Source organism: Quercus suber, unplaced genomic scaffold, assembly GCF_002906115.3.
Source record: "Quercus suber isolate HL8 unplaced genomic scaffold, Cork oak 2.0 scaffold_229, whole genome shotgun sequence".
Classification (NCBI taxonomy): Eukaryota; Viridiplantae; Streptophyta; class Magnoliopsida; order Fagales; family Fagaceae; genus Quercus; species Quercus suber.
Genome location: NW_027069687.1, coordinates 641,612 through 666,687, shown reverse-complemented (window position 1 = coordinate 666,687; position 25,076 = coordinate 641,612). Strand labels below are relative to the sequence as shown.

The 25,076-nt window shown below is 33.9% G+C and overlaps 1 protein-coding gene across 3 annotated transcripts; it reads right to left on the bottom strand.

Annotated features, from left to right (window-relative positions):
- On the bottom strand, positions 1-24,765 carry LOC111999454 (MADS-box protein JOINTLESS). 3 transcript variants are annotated; one of them, XM_065780253.1, is made up of 8 exons: positions 24,390-24,765; positions 12,922-13,000; positions 2,641-2,705; positions 2,479-2,548; positions 2,313-2,354; positions 1,478-1,516; positions 1,264-1,391; positions 1-175 (listed from the first exon to the last, which is right to left on the bottom strand). In XM_065780253.1, exons 1-8 carry the CDS (start codon positions 24,569-24,571, stop codon positions 154-156), a joined length of 627 nt encoding a protein of 208 aa, XP_065636325.1. In that variant the 5' UTR covers positions 24,572-24,765; the 3' UTR covers positions 1-153. The 3 variants fall into 3 exon arrangements, with proteins under 3 accessions (XP_065636325.1, XP_065636324.1, XP_023887353.1); XM_065780252.1 differs by having other exon boundaries at positions 4-175; positions 2,449-2,548; positions 24,390-24,763; XM_024031585.2 differs by lacking the exon at positions 1-175 and adding an exon at positions 484-828 and having other exon boundaries at positions 2,449-2,548; positions 24,390-24,757.
- Positions 24,766-25,076: the final 311 nt, after the last annotated feature.

Genomic DNA, 25,076 nt, shown 5'->3' with positions numbered 1-25,076 from the left:
ATATATATATAGAGAGAGAGAGAGAGAGAGAGAGAGAGAGAGAGAGAGAGAGAGAGAGAGAGAGAGAGCGAGAGAGAGAGAGAGAACCAAGACAAGATCTAGTTATATATCAACGAAACCTGTGAAGTGCTAATCTTGAGTTGCCAAGGAAGACTAGGAACTAGAACAATCCAACCTAGAAAAATTCAAATTTTCAAATTAAAAACCAAAAAAGAAGAAAAAAAAACAAAAAGAAAACACTAGGAGCAAATTAATATTACGAATTATGATATCACTCTTCTCAAGTTGGTGCAAGAATCTAGATTGCAAAATCATAGGAAGCTCACAGAAGTCTTATTGCAAGCAAGATTGACTTGAAAACATTTTTAGACCATAAAGCTTAAACCAAAGTGTACTCAAAAGCACCATTCTTGATAAAGAAATGTTGCGGAAAATATGTAATACTGGCAATCACGCAAAGAAAAAAAAAAAAAAAAAAACCAATTGCAGAATTGTGAATCAATTTATCAATAGTATGACTTGCCATTAGTCTCAACCCTACACTCAACCTTTTCCAACATCCTCTACTTCATTTTCCATTGTAACAAATTGACCCTTTATTCATCCATAAAAATGACTAAGCATCCAAAATCTACCGTATACACAAGCAGACTCTCTTAGAATCAGCTGGTGGAAACAAATTGGTCTTACAGAAAGTTAATTACAGCTCTGAGCTAGGATTTGTATTTACTTAAACATGGCCTTCTTTCTTTTATATTTGAGAAAAGAGAATCCATGTATTGCTTCTTGATCTTCACTAGACTTCAAATTCATTTAGGAAAAGGTAGCCTGCAAGACACAGAACGATGCACTAAGGCAAATAGTTTCTCTATAGTAGCAGCATGCATTTCTAAGCATGCAGTCAATGATGATAGTTAAGTTGCTACACAAACAGAAGAATTGCTCATTGACGAGTTGAAAGTGACATCAACCTGTGGTTGCAACCATTAATTTCACCAACAAATTTATCTTTTAGTACCATATAAGCCCATATAGAACTGTAAATTAGAATATAGTACATATTGTAATGCTAAATCCAGAGAAATAACTAAACCTAAGGAAAAATTTATCAGTTTGGTCAAGTTCCTCTATTGAAACTACAACTATATGCTATATGGCCCCAAAATACTGAGGTTTGATGCAAATATCCTTTGATTGAATCCTGAATATTATTTCATACTTCATCTAGAAAACTAAAATTTTTTAAGAATTTCACAAACTTACCCCAACTTGAGAGATATGTTTGAACTGTCATTGTCTTGAGGATCAGATGAGCTGCAAATATTGGTGATTGACTCAGATGACTGAACTTGTTCAAGTACATGTGTTTGAGTGCTAAACAGATTCTCCATCTGTGGAAGAGACATTTTTTATAACTGAGATAGGAAGAAAGGAGGAAGAACTTTATATATATATATATATATAAAAGACCTATTACCTGTTTTAGTCGTTGGTTTTCTTCCATCAGTTGGGCTCCCTGCATTAAAAGAATAAGATGAGCAGAGAGCCATTACTAAGAATTCTTAGCCTTAAATACAAAATATAATTTAATTAATATGGTATATTTACCTAACTTCTTATATAAGAAATCGATGCATTATGAATTGGTATAGGTCAGGTGATAGGATAAACAATATAACATTCAGTTTTGAATTTATGTTGACAATGGTTTCAACTAAATATTCAATGGTGGTTGTTACTTCTTGTTAGCCATGTGAACTTTTCCTTTCTCTACCCATTGAGCTAGCCAGTGCACACAAAGACCACCATTTTTATTAACTTGCACCAACTAGCATTAACATTATGACAAAGTTTTACAGCTGACATTTGCTAAAGATGGATTTAGGGGTTAAGCACATAACATTACAGTAGTCCTAATTGTACACAGTACTAACTATATTACTGCAATCCTAGGGTTAACACAGAGTTAGTCTACTACATATTCCCTTAAATAAGTACACTATTATACACAAAATTCAATAATAAATATGTAGTTGTTTAAAACTTTCTACTGTTCACGTAGGACTCCATGACAAAACCACCTTAATTCCTTGTGTTTTTTCAACTTCACTTTGTTTCTTCTTTCCACCTAATATTTCAAGATTTTACCATGATATCATTATGGAGCGGATCATCACTAAAGTACGAAACTGTTATACATTGAAACCATATGAACTTTGGCTCTAGGGCACTGATCTGTTCCGGAAATGTCTTGCAGACATTATAATAATTTTATGAAATGTCCCGCAAAGATTTAAAGTTTGGAACATGACCTTTTGCTGAAGGGCAGTGATCTCTTCCAGAAATCTTTCACCCTGCAAGACAAAAGTTTCTTATATTAAGATAAAGTGCATAATTTCAACACTCCATTATAATGCCCGCAAACAGAGATAAAAAAGAGAGACAAGCCTTTGTTTCTAAAACACGGCTCAGGCCTACTTCAAGCTCTTTCTCCAGTCTCTGTAATTCTTCTATATCCATTCCAGGGAGCTCTTCTCCTCTGATCTTCCTGTGTTAGGTGTGAACATTTCTCAACATTAATTTATTGTGGTATATATATGTCTTTACAGTAACAAGATGATAGTGATGTAGCTATAATACCTCAGCGCATGTGTCTTCTCCTCAATTTCCTTGCTCAACATGGCGTAGGAGGTACCGTTCTCAAGCTAATATAAACAATTGCCGTTCATGAAGATGATGGGAATCAAGATCAATTGATTGAGAACTTGAACGAGAATTGCATTAAAATTAAGAATTAAAGCTGGAATTACAGAGAAACTGGAGAAACAAGTTTCTGCTACAAGCCCAAGTCAATTACAAGTATACCAAATACAACTTGTAATAGGAAACCACAAGTCCAAGTCGGTCGTAGCAGTTGACCAATACAATAGATACAAAGAATCCTATATTGCCGACTTAAGCATAGCAATATATAAGTGCTAGTGTGTGGCAATTATAAGAGACAATTTCTAAAACCAAGGAGCAGCCAAATAAGAAGAAGAATAGAGTTTTGTTGTCTTGTGGGTGAGAGATAGAGTTAGGGTGTATTGGGATTTGAGTTTTTATAGAGTGTTATTGTGCACTATTATATCTTCCTATTTTTATAGTGAAATTTCTCCATTATCGTCATGTAGGCAGGCAATTTGCCGAACCACGTAAATTCTTATGTTCTTTGTGTGTGCTTGTTATTTAATTTCTACTTATTAACTGTTATTGATTTGTGTCCTGGGATGTTATTTGCATAACAAGTAGAATCAGAGCCAAATTAGGATTCAATCTTTTGAATTCAGTAAAGATGTCAAGCACAAAGTATGACGTAGAAAAGTTTTGTGGTACGGAAAATTTTTCCCTTTGGCAAAGGCAGATGAAAGATCTCCTAATTCAACAAAGAGTTCATAAGGTCTTGCTTGGGAAGGAGAAGAAACCTGAAACGATGAAGGATGAAAAATGGGTAGAGATGGATGAGAAAGTAGTTAGTGCTATTCTTCTCAACCTAGATGATGAGGTCATTCACAACATCCTAGAAGCAAAGACCACAAAAGAAGTTTGGGTCAAACTAAAAAGTCTTTATATAAGAAAGAATCTGACGAACAAGTTGTACGTGAAGAAACAACTTTACAGTTTGCATATGAAGGAGGATTCAGATCTGTTGGAGCATCTCAACACTTTTAACATGTTGAACACCCAATTGTCAAGTTTTGGGGTGAATTATAAGGATGAAGATAAAACGTTTATCTTATTAGCATCGCTGCCTACACATTTTGATCATCTAATGACTATGTTGATGTACTGGAAAGAGACTGTAGTACTCGATAAGATGACTAGTGCTCTGTTGTCACACGTAAAGATGAAGCTAGATGATGATGGTTCTCAGGCTGATAGACTTATTGTAAAGTCAGAGTCAAGTAATCGGAGTAGAAGTGAGTCAAAATCCAATGGGAAGAGATCTCAGTCTAGACCACGTACAAAGAAAGGTGTAGAGTGTTTTTATTGTCACAAGAAAGGGCGCTACAAGAATCAGTGTAAAGAGTTGAAAGAGCATTTAGAGGAGAAGAGGAATGGAAAAAAGCCCCTAGAATCAGCTAGTGTTGTTGAAGAAACATCAGATGAAAGTGAGGTTGGTGCAAATTTACTTTCAATCTCATTCAAGTAATAATATTCTACTGGAATCTTGGGTTTTAGATTTAGCATGCTCATATCATATTACTCCAAAGAAAGATTGGTTTGACATGTATAAGCCTTACAATGGTGGTATGGTCCAAATGGGTAATGATGCTACATGCCCGGTTATTGGGATTGGTACTATAAAGATCAAGATGTTTGATGGAGCTGTAAGAGTTCTTAATAATGTCAGACATATCTTAGGAAGAATTTAATTTTTTTAGGAGTATTGGATGATTTGGGGTACTCATAATCATCAAAGGGTGGAATCATGAAGATTATCAAAGGTGCTTTGATGGTGATGAAGGGATAGAAAGTAACCACGCTTTACAGATTGATTAGGAACACAATTGTAGGAAGAGTTGCAGTCATCATTCCAATAGAGTCCAGCACTGATGACACAAAATTATGGCATATGTGACTTGGCCATATTGGCGAACGTGGTGTGTCAGATGTAACACCCCAAAATTTTGACACCAATTTAATTATTATACATAAATTATAAGGAGGCCTACAATTAAATGGATTAAATTGAATTGGGCCTAAGATATTAAAAATAGAATAAATACTATGGATTATGAAACCCAAGTGAAGTGGCATAAGTAAATATATGGGCCTTGATAACCCTAGCCTTTTACCTTTTAAGTTACACGTGTAAGTACATAAAGAAGTTCCTTTTTGTTTTTAGCCGCAACACATGTTTGAGCTGTTTCCTTTCTTCTCTACGGCTGTGCAAAGTATCTCAGGTTCTAATTCTACTGAATTGTTGTGACTCAAGGGTGATTGATTCCTTTTATTTTACAATTAAGAGGTAAGTGGTGTTGACTAATTTTGGGGGTTTTCCCAAAACAATGTCAATTGTTAAAGTATTTTATATTAAAGAAATATGTTAATATTCTATGTATAAATTGATATTTTATAAATGGTTGATGTGCACGTTTACTATTCGTTTCATGAAAAACTTGTGGTACAACCTAAATTTAGTTAAACTTGTATGTGTGTATGTACATATCTTTATATTTTTGAGAATTATGAATAGATTATTTTTGTGAGCATATTGAAATGTGTTTTAGAAACCTATGGCAAGTCGTGAATAGAAGCTCAGTATGGTATCTAGTCCTTAGCAAGAGACAATCATACCGCAGCTAGTCCTTAGCAAGGAACAGTCCTAAAAAAGGGGACAATGCACATTTGATAGCTCCTTAGTAAGGGAGAATACTATTAAGGATCCAAAAGGGAAGCTCCTTAGCAAGGGAGTGCACCTTTAGGTTCCAAGGGAACCATCCTTAAGAAAGGAGATGAAAAGGAGGTTCTAGTCCCAAAAAGGGGATAGCACAACCCTGTCAACGGGGCGTAAACGTTGACCACGAGAAAAGCCTAGGAAATTGTTTATGTGATTGTATTGATATATGTATTATGATGGCTCACAATATAAAGATATTTTCTTTTTATATATGAAGTATTTGATGATGAATATTGATGAGTTACAAGTTATGAAATTGTTGTAAAAAAAAAATTATTTATTTGAAAGGTTTGTTCCCACACCCCAATGTTAGTGAATTCCACTTATTGAGTTATCTCACCCCCCCCTTTTTATTTCCCATTACAGATACATTAGAGGGATTATTGGAGTAGAGATTTTTGGCAGACAGTAGTTACGAGCTATTTTGTTGAATTTGAGGATTTTATCGTTATTTGATGGCATTGAACATTGTATTGGAGAATTATTTTGAGGATGTTTGTATTTGGTGAATTAGAGCTCTGACATTTGTGATGACATTTTAGATTGCTGGTTTCTTTCATTTAATATTTTTATGGATTATTCAGATTAAATTGACTTTTAATGCTTATGATTTTGGGGCGTTACAAAGATGGTATCAGAGCCATGCCCTAGCTGGAAGTGTGGGCCCCACACGCGAGGACGCGTGTGCCCGTAAGGGGGGTGGATTGTAGTGACCCAAAAAGAGGGTCTTGCATTCCATAGAATCCCACATCGCCTAGGGAAGCACATGGGAATGTGTTTATAAGAAATGACCTCCCTTCAATATGTAGAGGCCTTTTCCCTAATGCAACCTGGGGAAAAACAAAACCGTGAGGGTATGAGTCCCAAAACGGACAATATCTACACAGTTGGGGCGGGGTCGTTACATCAGAGTTACATAAGAGAAATTTATTGAAGGGGGTGAAGACATGCAAGCTAGACTTTTATGAGTATTGTGTGTATGGGAAGCAGCATAGAGTCAGTTTCAAGATAGGCTCTCATTCAAGTAAAGGTGTTCTTGATTATGTTCATTCAGATGTATGGAGTCCAGTTTCAGTTTCTTCTCATAGCAATGCTCAGTACTTTGTCAGTTTCATTGATGACCCCTCTAGAAGGGTATGGATTTATTTTATGAGGCATATGTCTGATGTGTTTGGCATATTTAAAAAGTGAAAAGCACAAGTTGAAAATTAGACTGGCAGGAAAATAAAATACTTCAGAACAGATAATGGACTAGAGTATAGAGAAAAAAAAATTATAAGATTTTGTGAGTTAGAAGGTATTACTCATCACTTCACAATTAAAGAACTCCACAACAGAATGGGGTTGCAGAGAGAATGAACAGAGCCTTAGCAGAAAGAGCCAAATGCATGAGATTAAATACGGTTGCCTAAGGTGTTCTCAATAGAGATGGTTAACACAGTAAGCTTCATTATTAATAGATCTCCATCATCGGTCATTGATTTCAAGATTCCAGAAGAGGTTTGGCCAGGTAGACCAGTTGATTATTTGAGTCTAAAAATCTTTGGTTGTCCAACTTATGTACATGTGCAGAGTGGAGAGCATTCTAAATTGGATTTGAAGTCAAGAAAAAGCATATTTCTTGGTTTTCAAAAAGGTGTTAAGAGCATCTCCAATAGGCTTTCCAAAGCCAAATATGTAGAGTAAACACACAAAAAAACCCCTCTAACAACTTCTCCATCTCCAATTTTTTTTTTTTAGATTTGCTACAGTAGCTCCCTCAACATGGATAGCACTGTAGCAATTACTGTAGCACCTCTAAACAATATTCTCCCTTAAAATAATACCCGGTTGAATAAAAAAATAATTCTTTCTCTCTCATTCCTTTTCTCTTTCGTTCTTTACTCTCTCGTGCTTCTCTGTCTTAATGGTTACAAATTAAAACATACCACAATCAAATCAAAAACACAAAACCCAATCGAAAGATTTGAAACACAAACAATCTTTCTCATAAGCCTAATGAAATCTTAACAATAAAATAAAATTAATCAAACCAGAACCAAAAAGAAAAAAGTAGAACGTCAATCTCCACTTCTTTGCCGGTGATCTATGTGTGTGAGAGAGAATTTGTTTGTGTGAGATAGAGAGAGAGAAATTTGTGTGTGTGTGTGTGTAAGAGAAAGAGAAAGAAAGAGAAAGGGAGAAGTGGAGATATGTTCTGGAGTTCAGAGATCAAGAACTACAAAAACAAAAAGTCAAAAAAAGAGTGAAGATAGATATAGGGGTAGGCGTACGTGTGTGGAGGAGAAAAAGCAAGAGAAAAAAAGAAAGAAAAAACATATGGATGAAAAAAAAAAAAAGGAAAAATAATATAAGAAATCAAAATTGAGTAACATTACTACGATATTTTTACAATACTTTCACAATAAATTTTAAGTGACAGATTGTTAGTAGTTGATATTGGTGAGTGAAAAAATAATTTAAATGGTGTGTTCAAATTAGAACTAGTAACAACTTACCATATAAGATTTTGTTTTGAAAGTATTGCGAAAAAATATTATAGACACAACATTTCTCATTAAAAAAAAAATATAATTGTTAATGTTGTTTGGAATTTGAAAAATATAGATGAATTAAGAAATATTAAAAAAAGAATAAAGAAATAATGAAGAAATAATATTTTAATAGAATAGAGAAAAAGATGGAGAGTCTGTTGGAAAATGTATTTGAAAAAGCGAGTAGATAAAAGGAAAAGTCACTGTTCATTCTCCAAACAGTACAAAAATTTAGAGAGACAGTTGGAGATTCTCTAAAGGCTATAGGCTTTGGGATCCAATCTCAAAGAAAATGGTGACCAGCAGAGATGTTATATTTGATGAAGCCTTTATGTTAAAATAGAATGAAGCAAAGACATGATGATAGTTCATAGGAGAAATTAACTGTTGAGGTGGAGTTTGACGAGAATAGTTCACCCAGTGATAAGGGTAATGATAATGATATTGATCCACAAATACAATAAGAAGAGCCATATTCAATTGCTAAAGGTAGAGAGAAGCGGGTTCACAAAGCACCATAGAGAAGACGTGATGATAGTTCATAGGAGAAATTAACTGTTGAGGTGGAGTTTGACGAGAATAGTTCACCCAGTGATAAGGGTAATGATAATGATATTGATCCACAACTACAACAAGAAGAGCCATATTCAATTGCTAAAGGTAGAGAGAAGCGGGTTCACAAAGCACCATAGAGATATGACTTTGAAGATATGGTTAGCTTTGCTCTCATAACCAACAGTGGAGATCCATCATCTTATGGGAATGTAGAAGAGATGGGGTCAATATAGAAGAATAAGACTTGGGAATCATTGAAATTGTCCAGGGGAAAGAAGACTATTGGTTGCAAGTGGGTATACCGCAAGAAAGAAGCATTATCATAAATTGAAGGTGAATAATTCAAGGCACAGTTAGTGGCTAAGGATTACTCACAGAAAGAGGAAGATAATGCATCTAGTATATTAACAAATCTAGTTTCAACAGAAAAGTTCAAGAGTTGCTTGAACTTGATTGGTGTTTGCAACTTTTGAGCCCTTAAGGTCTAAGATGATGGCGATGGAGGAATTTGTTAGTGTAGCTTGATCAATTCAAGCTAAGGAGGAGATTTGTTGAAGTGGGCCCGCGTGTGTGGCTTGAATTGCCACAAGCCCAAGTCAATTACAAATAAACCAAATATAACTTGTAATAGGAAACCACAAGTCTAAGTCGGTCATAGTAGTTGACCGAATACAATTGATACAAGGAATCCTACATTGCCGACTTAAGTATAGCAATATATAAGTGCTAGTGTGCGGCAATTACAAGAGACAATTCCTAAAACCTAGCAGCAGCCGCATAAGAAGAAGAAGAATAGAGTTTTCTTGTATTGTGGCTGAGAGAGAGTTAGGGTGTATTGGGATTTAGGTTTCTAAAGAGTGTTATTATGCACTATTATATCTCCCTATTTTATAGTGAAATTTCTTTGTCGTTGTCGTGGAGGAAGGTAATTTGTCAAACCACGTAAATTCTTGTGTTCTTTGTGCGTACTTGTTATTTAATTTCTACTTATTTACGGTAGTAGGATTTTCAATAAAATGCAAATTTCAAAGTTTTCATGAAAATTTCAAGAGAGAGTGCATCAAGAAATAATCCAGAGTCATGTTTCTGGAGGAAGTGGATTAAGGCTTACATTTCTACTGTTCGATTCTCAGTTCTTGTGAATGGTTCCCCAGCAGGCTTTTTTGGAAGCTCTCGTGGGTTGAGACAAGGAAATCCTTTGTCCCCTCTTCTTTTCCTCTTGGTTATGGAAGTTTTATCTCAGATCCTTAAGAAAACCGAGGATAGTGGTCTGCTTCGTGGCCTTCATGTGGGACCTGCGAACTCTATTGGGGTTCGCATATCTCATCTGCTTTTTGCAGACGATACTATTCTGTTCTGTGATGCTTCCAGAGATCAGTTGTTGGCTATTAGACTAGCTTTGTCTTGCTTCCAAGCCGTAACTGGTTTAAAGGTCAATGTGGGGAAGAGTGAGATTGTCCCGGTGGGGGAGGTTGGTAATATTGATGCTTTGGCTAATATTCTCAGTTGTAGGGTGGGTAGCCTGCCCATGAAATATTTGGGCATGCCTTTGGGCACCTCATACAAGTCTGCATCCATTTGGAACCCAATTTTGGAGAAGATGGAGAAGAAGTTGGCTGGTTGGAAGCGTCTATATTTGTCTAAGGGTGGTAGGCTTACTCTCTTGAAGAGTACCCTCTCTAGTCTTCCCACATACTATCTTTCCTTATTTACCATCCCTGTAGCTGTGGCTAACAGATTGGAGCGTATTCAGAGGAAATTCTTGTGGAGGTCTTCAGATGAGTGTTTTAAACATTCTTTGGTGGCTTGGGAGAAGGTGTGTTCACCTCTAGAGATGGGTAGTTTGGGGGTTAGAAAGTTAGGTCACTTCAACCAAGCTCTTTTAGGTAAATGGTTATGGAGGTTTGGCCAAGAAGGAACTAGTCTTTGACGGAGGGTTATTGCCACCAAATCTGGGGTGGATCAAGGGGGGTGGAATACTAAAGATTGTATAAGGGCACACGGGTGTGGCCTTTGGCATGGTATTAATGTCGGTTGGGAGAGGCTCTCCAAACACCTAGCTTTTGTGGTGGTGATGGTTCTCGTATTCGTTTTTGGCATGATAGGTGGGTTGGGGGTTTCTCTCTTAAAATGCTCTATCCTCAATTATTTGCATGTTCTAGTGACAAGGAAGCCTGTATTTCTGACTTGTTGGATCATCAGGAGGATGGGAGTAGTAGATGTTGGAATGTGAGATTTTATAAGAACTTTCATGAGAGGGAATTTGAGACTGCCTTCTCTTTCCTAGAACTCATTCAATCTCGGATCCCACGAGGTTTTGGGTGGGATAGACCCTTTTGGTGTCTTAGTAGGAATGGTAAGTTTGATACTCAGTCTTTCTATCATAAGATCAGGGGTACAACTCCTTCTTACTTCCAATGGAAGGGGATTTGGAAAGTCAAGGTGCCTAAAAGGGTGGCTTTCTTCTTGTGGACTGCGGCACATGGCCGGATCCTTACTTTGGATAATCTTCGGGGCCTCCATTTGGCGAATAGGTGCTATATGTGCCGCTGTTTAGCGGAAACTGTGGACCATCTTCTCATTCACTGTCCGGTAACTTATGCTTTGTGGGTGCAAATGTTACAAGCTTTTGGGATTCAATGGGTCATGCCAGGCTCTGTGGTGAGTTTGGTGTCTTGTTGGAGTAATTGGTTGGGAAAATATGCTTCAAACGTATGGAATATGGTTCCTGGGTGTTTGATGTGGGTTGTTTGGTTGGAAAGGAACCGGCGCTCTTTTGAGGATCTGGAGAGAACGCTTGATCAGCTACAAGCACTCAGCCAAAATACTCTTTTTGAATGGGCTAAGTGCTGGGGTTATTCAAACTGTTCTTCTGCTGTGGATTTCTTTTCTACCCTTAGTAGTGCCACTTAAGTTGTTCCTCTTATTCTGTTTTTTGTTGTTTTGTTTGCTATTGTTTTGTGTTCACCTTCATGAACACTTGTAATGGCTGTTTGTGTTTTTATTGTTGAATATAAGTCATATTACTTATAAAAAAAAAAAAAGATGAAAACATTGGAAAAAACTTTGAGAGTTATATATCATTTTCATTATTTATGGTAAGTTTAAGTTATGACCAAGATCTACACTACTTTTCAGATAAATTCCTTCATTTAGGCAATCATTTAATTATTTAATCATTTTTGGTATTTATGGTATGTGCTTTACTGTAATCAAGTTGGTAGCAATGACTATAAGATGTGAGCACCTTTTATTTTATCAATGATTCTAAAACATGTAAGCAATTCCAATCCTGCCTTCGATAAGAAATTTTTTGGTTGCCGAAATGTTAGGGCCACAACAAGTCCTCTTAAGTGTTCCAAAAAATGATACCTAGCTTTTCTTATGGTGGTACGATTTTCAATAAAATGTAAGTCTCAAAATTTCCATGAAAATTTCGTGAGCTATCTGATTAAGAAATAATCCTGTCAGGTTTCCTTGTGACAATGATAAAATTGTGTATCAACATTAAAATGAAAACATTGGAAATAAGAATATTAAGATGGATAGATGAAAATACACGTAAAGATAGAATTTAAAATAAGGAAATCTGCTTGAATTTTGGGGTGACCCTATTGATAAAGTTAGAGGTGGTCACGTTTAGAAGAGAGTGATTAATGCACCAATAAGAAAGAACAAGTTGATTCAAGTTGATGTAATGAAAAATGGTAAAGGACGAAAAAAACATTAGTAGAAGTAATCAAAAGGACTTGTCAAGTAAGGAAGTAACAAAGACTATGAATTCAGATAGAACAGAATTAAAGAAAAATACATGTGGCCGACTAAACTATTGAAAATTCATAATTAACACGACAATTTTTTGGGACTAAGACTTCATTGCTGTTGTATGGTAATTTTAAGTTATGGCCATGACCTATGCCACTTTTGGACAAATTCCTCCATTTAGGCATTCGTTTAGTAATTTTTGCTATTTACGGAAAGTTTTTTTAACTTTCAATTTAGAATTCAAAATAAAATCCCATTTGTTTTGAAATGTTTCCTAAGGTTTATAGGATTTGATTTTGTAAATTTTATAATTTTGATGTTTTTGGCGATTTTCATATCTCTAGCCTCATTTTTTGCTTAACGGGTGTTTTGTGGTCTACTAGCCTCTCTATGATTTCTTTTCCATTTAAATGCATAGTAGCCTCCAAGGTAATTCAAAATTTTGTTAATATAAATTTCTAAAAGTTTTTTCTCCATTCCTTTTGGTGGACGTCAAATTTCTCCTTGTGAATTAAAGAACCTCTTATGGATTCAAGAGTTATTATCTCAAAGTAGATGTAATTTGTTTCTTATGACTTTCCACCTCACTTATTTACCTAACTAAAAAACTTTAAAACATCATACCTGTAGCTCAAGAGATAGTTGGTCCATTTTGCCAAGATTCTCTGGACATAGATTACGCCTTTCAATTACTTGCTGCATACTTCAGACAACAAAAGGATAACACATTCAATTCTTTTACCTCTCTCTCATTTTAGTAAATTGAAAGCGCGGACGAACTTATAAACTACTGGTATGTATTTCTGACACATATCTAAGGAAATAAAACTTGAGCTAGTGACTAAAGAATTAATTATTTATCTCATGCTGGCATACCACATATCTGCCATTGTCTGCAAGCCAATTGTGTTCCCAATTAAAATGTGAAGCACAAGTGATATTTATATTGATTGGCACAATCTATGAGCAAACTTCTAATTTGGTCAAACTATAAAGGTAAACATCTATATGAACCCCTAAATTATTTATATTGATTGACACAATGGGTACATTATGATGCAAGGAGCAGTAAAATTATCTAAGATTTCATTTTTTAATGTAATTTTTTTTTTATTTAAATTTTAAATTGAGTTTTAATGTTGAGGGTTTTAAATGATTTGACTAGGCATTTTCTATATTGGTGCAATCCCTAAACCCTATTAAACTAGTGCTCTTGTAATCATGAAAGGCAATACAATTCGAATTAGAATAATTTGATGATTTGAGAGTGATGACTTTCTCTTTATTTGGTAGTGGTGCCGAATATCCTTAGGTGGTGATGCATAGGGCTTGGAAGTAGATTTTAGAAGGTGGAGCCTAATGTTTGTCCTATTTATCCTTTTATTCTCCTTTTATCTTTATTTTCCTATTTTATTCTACATCAACTTGGTATAAGAATGTTTGATCCCCTCCACCCAATTCAAGTCAGTCCCCAAAAAAAAAAAAAAAAAAAAAAACCTACACCCGTTAGCCCAATTTTCAAAAGAAGAAGTGAGATTAGCCCATTAAACCCAAAAGCCAACCCATGCATATCAAGTTCTTTGCTTTTAGCAATGGGTAGAGTTTTAGTCTTTGTATTTTTTGGCTAAAAATGACTTCCTTTGATAGAGACTTTGAGAAGCAGCTTAAAAAGGATGGGAATTGGGAAAAGCCTCCTTAACTCTTATTCCTCAATTGATAACCTCCTCACTCTTATTAATAAAGTCAAAAATTTGTTAGAAAATGTGGATTTTGCATCAAATAAATCAATGCATGATGCACTTTAACCCTCAATTAAGGCATTGGTCACTAATGAACTTTTCAGTTGCATCTTGCATCACTGAGATTACGAGGATAACAACACCAAATGCCCCATATGATGATGAGCAAATGAAGGAAATATTTTGGCTGATTGTAGCTACATTTGAAAATTTGTCTATTTGTCTCATGTGACCAATTGTTACTATACGAAGGAGGCTTCAAATCTTGACACTATTGCAAAGGTCCGATCATGCTTGGTGATGCTGGACCTTGAGTGTGATGCATTGATTGCTGAGATGTTTCAAATTTTCTTTAAAATAATTAGGTCCATCTATTCACTTGTTGTAATTTTGGCCATGGAAACAATTATGTCTCTGGACATATATAAAGAAATTCCCTTGAATCTTCTCAGTCCACTTTTAGCTAGTGTAAGAAAGGAAATTCAAAAAGTTTCACCTATTTTGTTAAAATTGGGGTAGCAAGTAATTACTAAAATTAATGCCTAACAAGACAAAATAATGGCATCCACTCAAAAACTAATCAACAAACTTGAGGGTAAAGCTTTACACATGAGAGATAGTAACATTGAGGCACCAAAAATTGGTTATGCAAAGGAGATGCACGTTGAGGCACCAAAATTATTTTTGAATGTGAAAATAATATTGTTTTTGACTTTAAATTTTGAATTTGGTTTTAATGCGGAGGGTTTTAAGAGATTTGATTAGGCATTTTTCATATTGGTGTAATACCTAAACCCTATTAAACTAGTACTTTTGTAGCCATGAAAGGTAGTACAATATGAATAAGAATAATTTGAGAATTTGCAAATGATGGATTTCTCTTTGTTTGGTGGTGAATGGTGATGTCTAGGGCTTGTAGGAAAATTCTAGGTGGTAAATCCTAGTATTTGTCTTGTTTATTCTCTCATTCTTATTTTCCGACTGTGTTGTACATCATATTAATTTCTTACTTATTTAGTAAATTTCTAATTTTTGCAGGCATCAAATAAAATGAATTAAGACTTTTGGATTTGGTTCAAGCTATTGCATTAAAATGTTACATAATTACTACTTGCAGGATAAATATCATAAAGTAAATACTGTTTTAGTTTTGGAAAGTTTAAAGATTGAAAAGATACTCTAAAATTCAAAGTAAGACTTCAAAAAACTCGTCATATTAGTTTTCCATGACAGTTCATCATGAAACCCTACAGAATCCTAGACATCTAGGTATGCAATTCTTGTTATTTAAATTAATGTTGCTGTAAATTTTATCATTAACTACATTGAAATTCCTTTTGAAAATGCTTTATCTGGTTAATTGAAATTCTTAACAACCACAATCATAGACAAGTTGATAAGTCCCACTAATGCACTGTAAAGAGCACAATTATGATGGAAAAGACCACGTTATTATCATGATCCTGATTAATGTGACTATAAGATCAATACTAAAACTAACATAGTACTTATCAAATTTGAAAGAAATCTAGTTAATTGACTAAGTTATGCTACTTATTTTCACTATAGTTTAATTAGTAATTAGAGATTCTTATTCAAAGTCAAGTCACTCATGACATCATTTCGCATGAGTATGTCTTCCTAATCTTATTCTTTCTACTTGTTGGCTTACTAAAGCTAGTCTTGCCAATCAGATATCTTCACAGCTAGGTTATTCCAACATTTGCCAGTCATGGAGTTATCATCAATTGAAACTTAAGTGGTTATCCGGTCTGTTTGTAGTCCTTCATTAAGAATTGTGTAACTAGCCTTGCTTAGATGGTAAAGTCTCCTATATTTAGGAACATGTAAACGTAATTCTTTTTTTCATTTTTAAAATAAACGAGAAAACACTTTTGTCCTCTCTTGATGTTACCATTTTCTTATCTGTAATGCTTGTTAGAATGGTAGAATTCTGTGTCACCTTTGATGTGATACTAGGGGTAAGATCTCCAATTTGCCAGTTTGTGGTTTTGTATCACTGAATGGTAATTTCAGTTCATTTTAAGTACCGCATCTCAAAAGGCTAAACTAGAGTACTCTATATCTTTCCCTATGATGTCCTACATAGGTCTTGTTTTGAACATACATGGCTACAGTACCCCATTGAGATTTCAAGCAGACATACCATGCTAATGAATAAATATTTTCTATGAGATCCTGACTTGTCCACTGCTTGTGCAGCCTCATTTCAAAGAATTTGGTTATGTACTCTCCTTATAAATATATGCTTCATCCATATCCTAGAACTTTCTTTTTGAAGTCTCAAATTGCAATCTTTGAGGGAGGGTTTGGCGTGGTTAGCTTATGAAGGGTTTAACCTTGGAGGAGAGAGACATTTAACCACACTATCCAACCAAGGAGGAAAAGGTTATTCCTAACAAGCTCGCAATAACATGAAAAATATAAAAGGTGACACAGAAAAACTACCTTCTAACTGCCAATTAAAGTTTAAGTGATTTTCTGAGAGTTATCCTTCAAACTCAAGTTGAATTGTGTATAGTCAAAATCCTATTACCCTTCAAAACAAAAATCATATTATTGCTATTGACATGAAATTACTGCTTACTACTAATCATTGTGGTGGAGATAATGAGGAAAGAGTAAAGTATATAAAATTGCTACTCATAATTTTAGTGGAGACATTGAGGACAGAGTAAAATATATAAAGAAGTTGCATGAAAATGTTCAAGACTGATTTCTCAAACAAATTCAGAAGTACCAAAAAGTAAGCCAACAAACATAGAAAACCAGCAACTTGTAAGGAAGGTGATTTGGTGGGGATTCATCTTGAGGAGAATGCTTTCTAGTCGGATATCTTGCTAACTTTTGCCTAGAGTTGATAGTCCTTTCAAAGTACTTCAATGTTTTAGCAAAAATATATACAAACTATATAAAGTCAAGTGAATAGGTCTTGTTAGCTGTTTTTTAAATATTTGGTTAAACCTTTACTTTGTATAGTTTGTATTGAAATGTAAGTTATTTCTTATGCATGGAGAGTTGTTACAAGTAAATCCTGTTTAAGTCCTAGATCATGAATGAAATTAAAAGAGAGTATTATTTTGAATTGAAAATTGGCCTTTGGCTTTTCTTATATCTCTTTGCAGCAAACCTTCTACCTAAGAAAATTTTTGTAGACAACTTATCCGAAAATACCTAACAACACAGGATAAACAAAGTCCTTCCTGCCCATTGTTTGCCAAAATAATTGCATTATTGATAAAATTTCTCTATATGAACAATCAATACCCAAAACCATTTTTTTCAGTAAACAGTCAAATAAATATCCAAATTTTCATAAGATTTACTGAATGAAGGGGAAACTAAGATTGTGAACCAAATCTTCTAATTTTCTATTACATATAATTTTTTATATTCTCTCTTTCTTTTTTCCCCCCCTAAAATCAAAATCTATTGATCTCTTCTCACATTTCTTGCTATTTTCTAAATGTGTTATTTTTTCCTTCTTTATGGGTATTTAGCATGGAAATTCTAAAATGGAGTTTAAAGTTAATTCTATTTCCCCAAATTTGAGTGAACAATACTAACAAAATAATGGAGCACCCTTATATGATATATGATATATCATGCCAATTTACAAATAATGGAGCACCCCTGTATGATTTCATATAAGATGACTTCAAACTTATGTGGCACAAAAAATTTAATTTGATTTCAAGCAAAAAATGATAATTTTATTTTATCATTAAACCCTAAAAGTCTCTTCAATATAATAATTAAAGCTGAAAAAAATTAAGATGAAATTAAAAAAAATTGAGATACTTTCATTAGGCCATCCTTTCAGGTACTATGTTTAGGCATATCTAATGCTATTAATATAGAATCTCAAAATTGTGGGTAATTTTTTTTTTTTTTTGAAAGGAAATTTTGTGGGTTGCCTATATACCAGTAACCCAACTTTTAGTGACTTTGGATATCAGTATATATTTTAGGTAATAAATGCAAATCTTCCTTTATCATCTTTTAAAAAAAATGATTTTCTTTTATCTTTTTTTTTTTTTCGCCAAACACGAAATCTAATAATCTAGACAATTATTAATAGGAATTTGCTATGATCACGTTTGTATATGGAACTATTTATACTATTATTTAAAGAAAATATAATGTGGCAAGATTCTAATGAAGGATTTTAATGTAGAATAGAATTTAAAATCAATTAAAAATATAAATTACAATAATGATGTTAGAATTGTAAGGACTCAAAAACTTATGTGATAAAATTTTATGAGGTCAACCAAAAGTTAAACTCCTCTAAAATGCACATGAAAATATATATAATATTTTTTCTCTATCTTACTTCCTATTTATAATGAAAATATGAAATATGAAAATTATGATAGTTATTAACTAGCATTTATTATGATTTTGTTTGTGTATAGAACTATATTTTAGAATTAGATATTTATTGTGATTATATTCGTATAGGAATTAAATATTCTATCATTTAAAGAGAATGACCAAGTTTGGCTACAATCTTAGTTGCATCCTTATGCTTCAACTTCCTCCAAGACACTAACATGTGTTATGGTTTACACATGACTCACTTAATCACACTTAACCCAACCAATACTTGTCATGTGCATTGCACACATGCATGTTAGTTTCTTAGAAGAAGTTGAAGCATAAGGTTGCAACTAAATTTGTAGCCAAACTTTTTCCAAAAGAGAATATGATTACAAAATATAATTCAAATTTAATTAAAAATATATATTAAAATAATAACATATAAAATTGTAAGGCCTCATAAACTTATGGCACAATATTACAAAGTCAACCAAAAGTCAAATTTCAGTTTAATATACAAAATAGATTATTGAAAACATTAACAATTTTTTTTTTCTTTCTTTTATTTTTTTTTTAAATATAAAATTTGAGAATTATGGTAATTATTAATAAGCATGGTCAATGGCCAAATTGGTCATCTAGCTAACTAATGTCCAAAGAAAAGGGTAGATGTGTATGTGACTTTTGGACAAAGATAATGGCAAAGAGTTTGTTGATGATGTTGTTCAACTTGTATTTAATGATAATGGGTTATGCAAAGTAGGGAGATTGAATTGAAGAAGGTGATTGCTAAGTGATCCATTGAATACTTTCAAGTGCACATGCAAGTCCAATGTTAAGGTATATTCCATTAATATTGATGGAAAAGTTTTTGAGAACATTATTTCACAAGAAATGGTGGACAAGATTAAGTTAAGATTGACCCCATGTAAAGCCTTAATGAACAGAAAGGTTTAAGAAAGGTAAAGAGGTAAAGGTAACTAGAAGATATCTTGTTTCTTTTGAAATGGGAAATAATTGTAAACATGAAATTTGGTGTGATATTGTTGCCATGGATGTTAGTCTTTCCTCCTTTGCTGTAGCCTTGGCAATATGATGGGCATGCTATTCATGATGGCCATAGAAATACATATACCTTTAAAATTAGAAAGTTTGAATTTGTCCGTTTGCCAATTTTGAAGGAAAGAACTCCTAAACCTTTCAAAGAGGAGGGCAGTAATTTTCTTATTTTTCCCAATTGTAATATAAGATAAAATTACTAGAGTGGTGTACATGTTGGTGGCTAAAGAAAAAAAGGAAGCTTGTTAGTGTATTCTATAGCCTACCTAACAAAGTGCACCATCTAATCAATCTAAAGGAGCATGAAGAATTTAATAGGTAAGTTATGGTCCTCGTGGAGATTTTGAAGAAGGGATATATTAGAGAAAACATGACTCCTTGTGTAGTACCGACCTTACTCATGCAAAAGAAGAATGACACTTGAGAGATGTGTGTTAATAGACACACCATGAACCAAATTATTATCAAATTATCTAGTCATATTCCAAGAATTGATGACTAAAAACATACTGAAGAGCAAGAGAATGCCTAAAGAACTTTAGACTACAGCTATAAATTATGCAGTCTATTTTTCCAATCGTTTCCCACCTTCATGTGTTTGGGAGCATAGCATATCCACATGTACTAGATCAAGAGAGGTCCAAGCTAGATAACAAGAGCAAAAATTATGTCTTCATTGGCTATGATCCAAGCTTTAAAGGCTATAAGCTTAAAAATCCGAACATTGAAAAATTAATTGTTAGTCAAGATGTGGAATTCGATGAAGAAGTTATGAGAAATTGGAGCACCCAAGAAGAAGAGAAGTATGATCTCTTTCCTTTACTTGAAGAGGAAGAGCATTTGAATAAAGTTCAAGAAGAGCCTGACGCTCCACCTCCATCACCAAAATCTCCCATTTATGAAAGTCCATCCTTGTAATCATCGCCAGAAGGAAGTAACCAAGAAGAATGAGAAGTCTATAGGATCTCTATGATTCACCGGAGAATATAGATGATCTAATGCTCTTTTATCTGTTTGCTGATTTTGAACATACAAGAATTAAAGAAGTTGTGTGAGATAAGAAATGGATATATTCAATGGATGAAGAGATCAAGGTAATAAAGAAGAATGATACATGAGAGCTAGCAACTCTTCCACATGGAAAGAAGGCAATTTGTGTAAAATGGATGTACAAGATCAAGAATAATGCAAAAAGGAGAGGTGGAGAGATACAAAGCAAAACTGGTGGTGGAAGGCTATTGTTAAGAAGGTATTGATTATGACGAAATACTTGCCCCAATTGCTCATTTGGAAACTATATATTTGCTAATTTCTTTAGCAGCTCAAAACAAATGGAGAATTTATCAAATGGATGTAAAATCTTCTTTTTTAATGTTCAAATTGAAGAATAAGTTTATATTGAGTAGCCTATAGGCTATGTTGTCAAAAAGAAGGAAAACAAAGCTTTGTAGTTTAAGAAATCTCTATATAGCTTGAAACAGGCACCTAGAGCTTGAAACAGGCTCCTAATTGACAAATATTTTCAAGAGAAAGATTCTATAAATACACACATGAACATGAATTATATTGTAAGGTGTAGAAAAAATGGAGGTATCTTGATTTTTTATTTGTATATAAATGATTTGATTTTTATAAGAAACAATCCAAGTAAGTTTGAAGACTTCAAGAAAACAATGACGAAGGAGTTCGAAATGACAGATATTTGGCTTATGGCCTATTATCTGGGCATTGGGATGAAGAAAATGGAAGATGAGATATTCATTTCCAAAGCAGGAAATGCTAAGGAGATGTTAGGAACTTGTTGGTTGCTAAAGGGGATGGGTGGGAAGTGTTTGAAAATGGATGTGGATTGTAAGTGAATAGACTTAAAGGCATAGAAAAATATTTAGAGAGAAAGGAAATGCAATAAGGAAGAGCTAAATGCTTACAATTCACATCCATTTTCATACATGGCTTCATCATAACCCATGGCTTTATCCTTTTGCTTACTAATTAAGCATGCACTCTCACCAACTGTGTGATTATAGTGTTACATGTGCCAATAGCTCTAACTAACTCTATCCTAATCCCAACATGTGTTAACTAACTAACTAACTCTATCCTATCTTAGGACTAACTTTTAATTGAATGAATGGAACTTCAAGAAGTATTAGCATATTACAACAAATATGAGATTCCTAACATTCCCCTCCCTTTCAAAATAGCCCACACTGTGTTGTTATGGTTGGCATCATCATCAAAGGAAATCTTCCAAAGGACCAGTATCTTAGTGACATCTTGATCACCATATTCATAAACTTCTCTTTGATTAGTGGTCTCGTGTACTTTCAAAATCCGTTTAAATTCTTGGACCTTGGAACGTTCTTAGATCCTCGAGCCCTCATTTGATTCTTGAACCATTGGAATTGTTGGCTCTTGCAGCTTTGATTCTTGAGTCACTGAAACTTGGATTTCAAATTCTTGAATCGTGAACTCTTGAGTGGCAGCCTATATTGGTGCATTAAGAATTGGTTCTTAGACCTACAACATGAAATTCATGGGATTTTGCATCTTGGATTCTCAGGTGATAATCTCCATTGATGCATCAAGTATCAGTATTCAAAACCGGTCTTGTCGTGCATATGAAATCCAATCAATTTGTGCATAACCTTGATGCTTGCATATCTTGAAAATATTCCCATGCCTCTCCTTACATTTAATAAGAGTCAATGAAAAACACGAGATGTGGTGGCGTTTTTTCTAGAGAAAAGAATTCATAGAGCTTGAGAAGCCGCCAAAAAGGATCTCTACCTTTGAATGTAAACTCAATGAAAACTTGATGAGTTGCAACAGATTCGGTCATTTCAAGATCGACGGCTCTGATACCATTTGTTAGGAACCTGATGGTTCCTAAGGGGGATTGGTGGGAAGTGTATGGAAATGGATACAAAATGTCAGTGAGTTTACTTAATTCGAGTTAGTCTCCCTCCATAAAGAAATATTAAGAGAGAAAGAAAATGCACTAAGCAAGAAATTGGTTTATTCTTTAATGTTACAAATTAAGGTTACATGCAAGTATTTATAAAACCCAAGTTCTTATTTTGTTGGCCACACATGGCTTTATCCTATTGGCTTATTAATATAGCATGTGCCCTCACCAATTAATCCATATGACTATAGTGTTACATATGCCAAGAGATCTAACTAACTCTATTCTAATCCCAACATGTGTAACTAACTAACTAACTAACTCAATCCTATCTTGGGACTAAATACTAATTGAAGGGATGGAAATATAAGAAGTATTAGGATATTAGAACAAATATGAGATTCCTAACAGGAGATCCACAAGAAATTAAGATGTCAAATTACAAACTAGTTAGTACTCCTGTGGAATGTGGAGTGAAGTTGTCAAAGCATGACGATAGAGAGAGGGTAAATCAAACATTCTTCAAGAATTTGGTTGAAAGTCTGAGGTACCTAGTATGCACAAGACCGAACATTCTCTTTGGCGTTGGACTTCTTAGTTGCAACATAGAAGTACAAACCATGAATCATTTGATGACAGCCAAGAGAAATCTTCGCTATATGAAAGGTACACTAAATTTTGAACTATTATATTCACCCTCAAAAGAGTTTAAACTTGTTGGCTATAGCGATAGTGATTGGGCTGGGGACACCGATGATAGAAAGAGTGATAGCGGGTTTGTATTCTATATGGGTGATATTGCATTTGCATGGACATCCAAGAAGCAACCAATTGTGACTGTATGTTGCTACTACCTCTAGTATTTGTCATGCAATTTGGCTTAGAAATTTGTTGAAGGAGTTGCAAATGTTGCAAGAAAAAGCTACGAATTTTTGGACAATAAGTTAACACTGGCTCTTGTAAAGCACATTGATACCTAGTATCATTTTATTTGAGGATGTATTGCTAAGAAAAAAAAAATCACTTGAGTTTGTGAGGTCACATGATTAGGGCGCAGATATCTTCACCAAGCCACTAAACTGTGACACCTTCTACAATATGTAAGCCTAATTTGTGGTGATCAAAAATTAAGTTTAAGAGGAGGTGTTGAAAGTTAAACTTAATTTATAATATGAAATGAGTTAGTTGAATAGTTATGATACATAAAATAATGAGGCAAGTTTATGTAATGAATGTATAAAGAGTTTTTTTTGGAGTTATATAATAAACACAAGGAAAGTTATGGTTGGACATGGAGTTTATATACCTCATGCATCCCACAATTTTAAAAAAGTGTGAAAGAAGAGAAATACAATTATTTAATAGTTTTCTTACTCTTCTTAAAGGAAGTTAGAAAGCAAACATTAAAGGCAGAGTTGAAGCAGCTAATTGAAGCTATACAATATGCAAGTGCAACTCTAAAATTCAGGGAAAATAAAAAATTAGATTATACGCTAATTAATAGGCGATAATTAGCAATATACAAAGACAAAATAACCCGCTTATAGAACTTCAAAACAAGTAGCAGCTACACATATGCGTTAAACCCTTCAAGGTAAGAATTGAAAACTGTTTATTTGGTTTACCCAAAAAAAAAAAAAAACTGTCTATTTGTCTTTTTTCTTTTTTTCTTTTTCCATACCCTTTTCTTTAGACAGAAACCATAAGATTTTGCAGTACTTTTTCATTTCTTTATTTGATGCTACATAGTACTATTTTTAAAATTATTTTCTCTTTATTTTATGCCACATAGTACTATTTTTTAAATCACTTATTTGGTTTGTTCAGTAAAGGATCTTTATTTTGAGCAGTTGGGTCTCTCACTCTCACACACACAGACCTTAGAAATCATAAAATCATAGTGAATGCATGAACAAAACGATCAAGGAATGGACAATGACATATTTTTCTATAGATAGAAAAAAGGGTTTTCTCTAGTCAGAAAATGAGAAACTAAAAAGGGATTTTCTATAAGTAGAAAGAATTGCAGGAGAGATTGAAACCTTGAGCTGGCGTATTCAAAGAGCTTTCCTGTAGCAGAAAAGACCATGAGACCAATTTCAGCATCGCAGAGAGTTGAGAGCTCGTAAGCTTTCTTAAAAAGTCCTCTCCTCCTCTTTGAGAATGTCACCTGCCTTGCCGTCGTGCTGTCAATCTTCTTAATCTGAATTTTCCTCCTCGTCATTTTCCCAGATAATAGTTTATCAGACCCTCTTTTTTTTTTTTTTTTTTTTTTTTTTTTTCTGCGTAGGTTATCAGACCCTTTACTTCAAAGTTCTATTTCTATCCAAATTATCAGCCCAACCTAGTATTCCAGATATAGAAAGTTAGAAACTAGTTGCATATAAAGTTGAGAGAGAGAGAAGAAAAGAGACATGTAGAGAATAGTACCAAAGGAAATTACTCAACCAATAAAGTAAATGTTACGGTTTCGGAATGGTAAAAGAGAAATAAAATGAAAGCTGTGTATTATTGTACGGAAGAGGAATATTGTCTTTGATAGAAGTTTAACCAAAGTATCAGATAAAAAATATAACAAATCAAACTGCACTGGCTTTTTTCCTTTTTTTTTTCTTTTTTCTTTTTTTTTTTTGTGAAAAAAACTGCACTTATCAACCAATAATATATATATATATGGAAAAATAAAATAAAATCTGAGCAAGGGGTGTACCCTTTTTTTTGTTGGTAAA

Excerpts from the sequence above, each read along its gene's own strand:
- LOC111999454 (XM_065780252.1), bottom strand. The coding sequence starts at position 24,571 with ATGACGAGGAGGAAAATTCAGATTAAGAAGATTGACAGCACGACGGCA. Across the intron at positions 1,392-1,477 it reads AAAACCAACGACTAAAACAG|ATGGAGAATCTGTTTAGCAC; the intron begins GTAATAGGTCTT and ends TCTCTTCCACAG. Across the intron at positions 176-1,263 it reads AACATATCTCTCAAGTTGGG|GTTGGATTGTTCTAGTTCCT; the intron begins GTAAGTTTGTGA and ends GAATTTTTCTAG.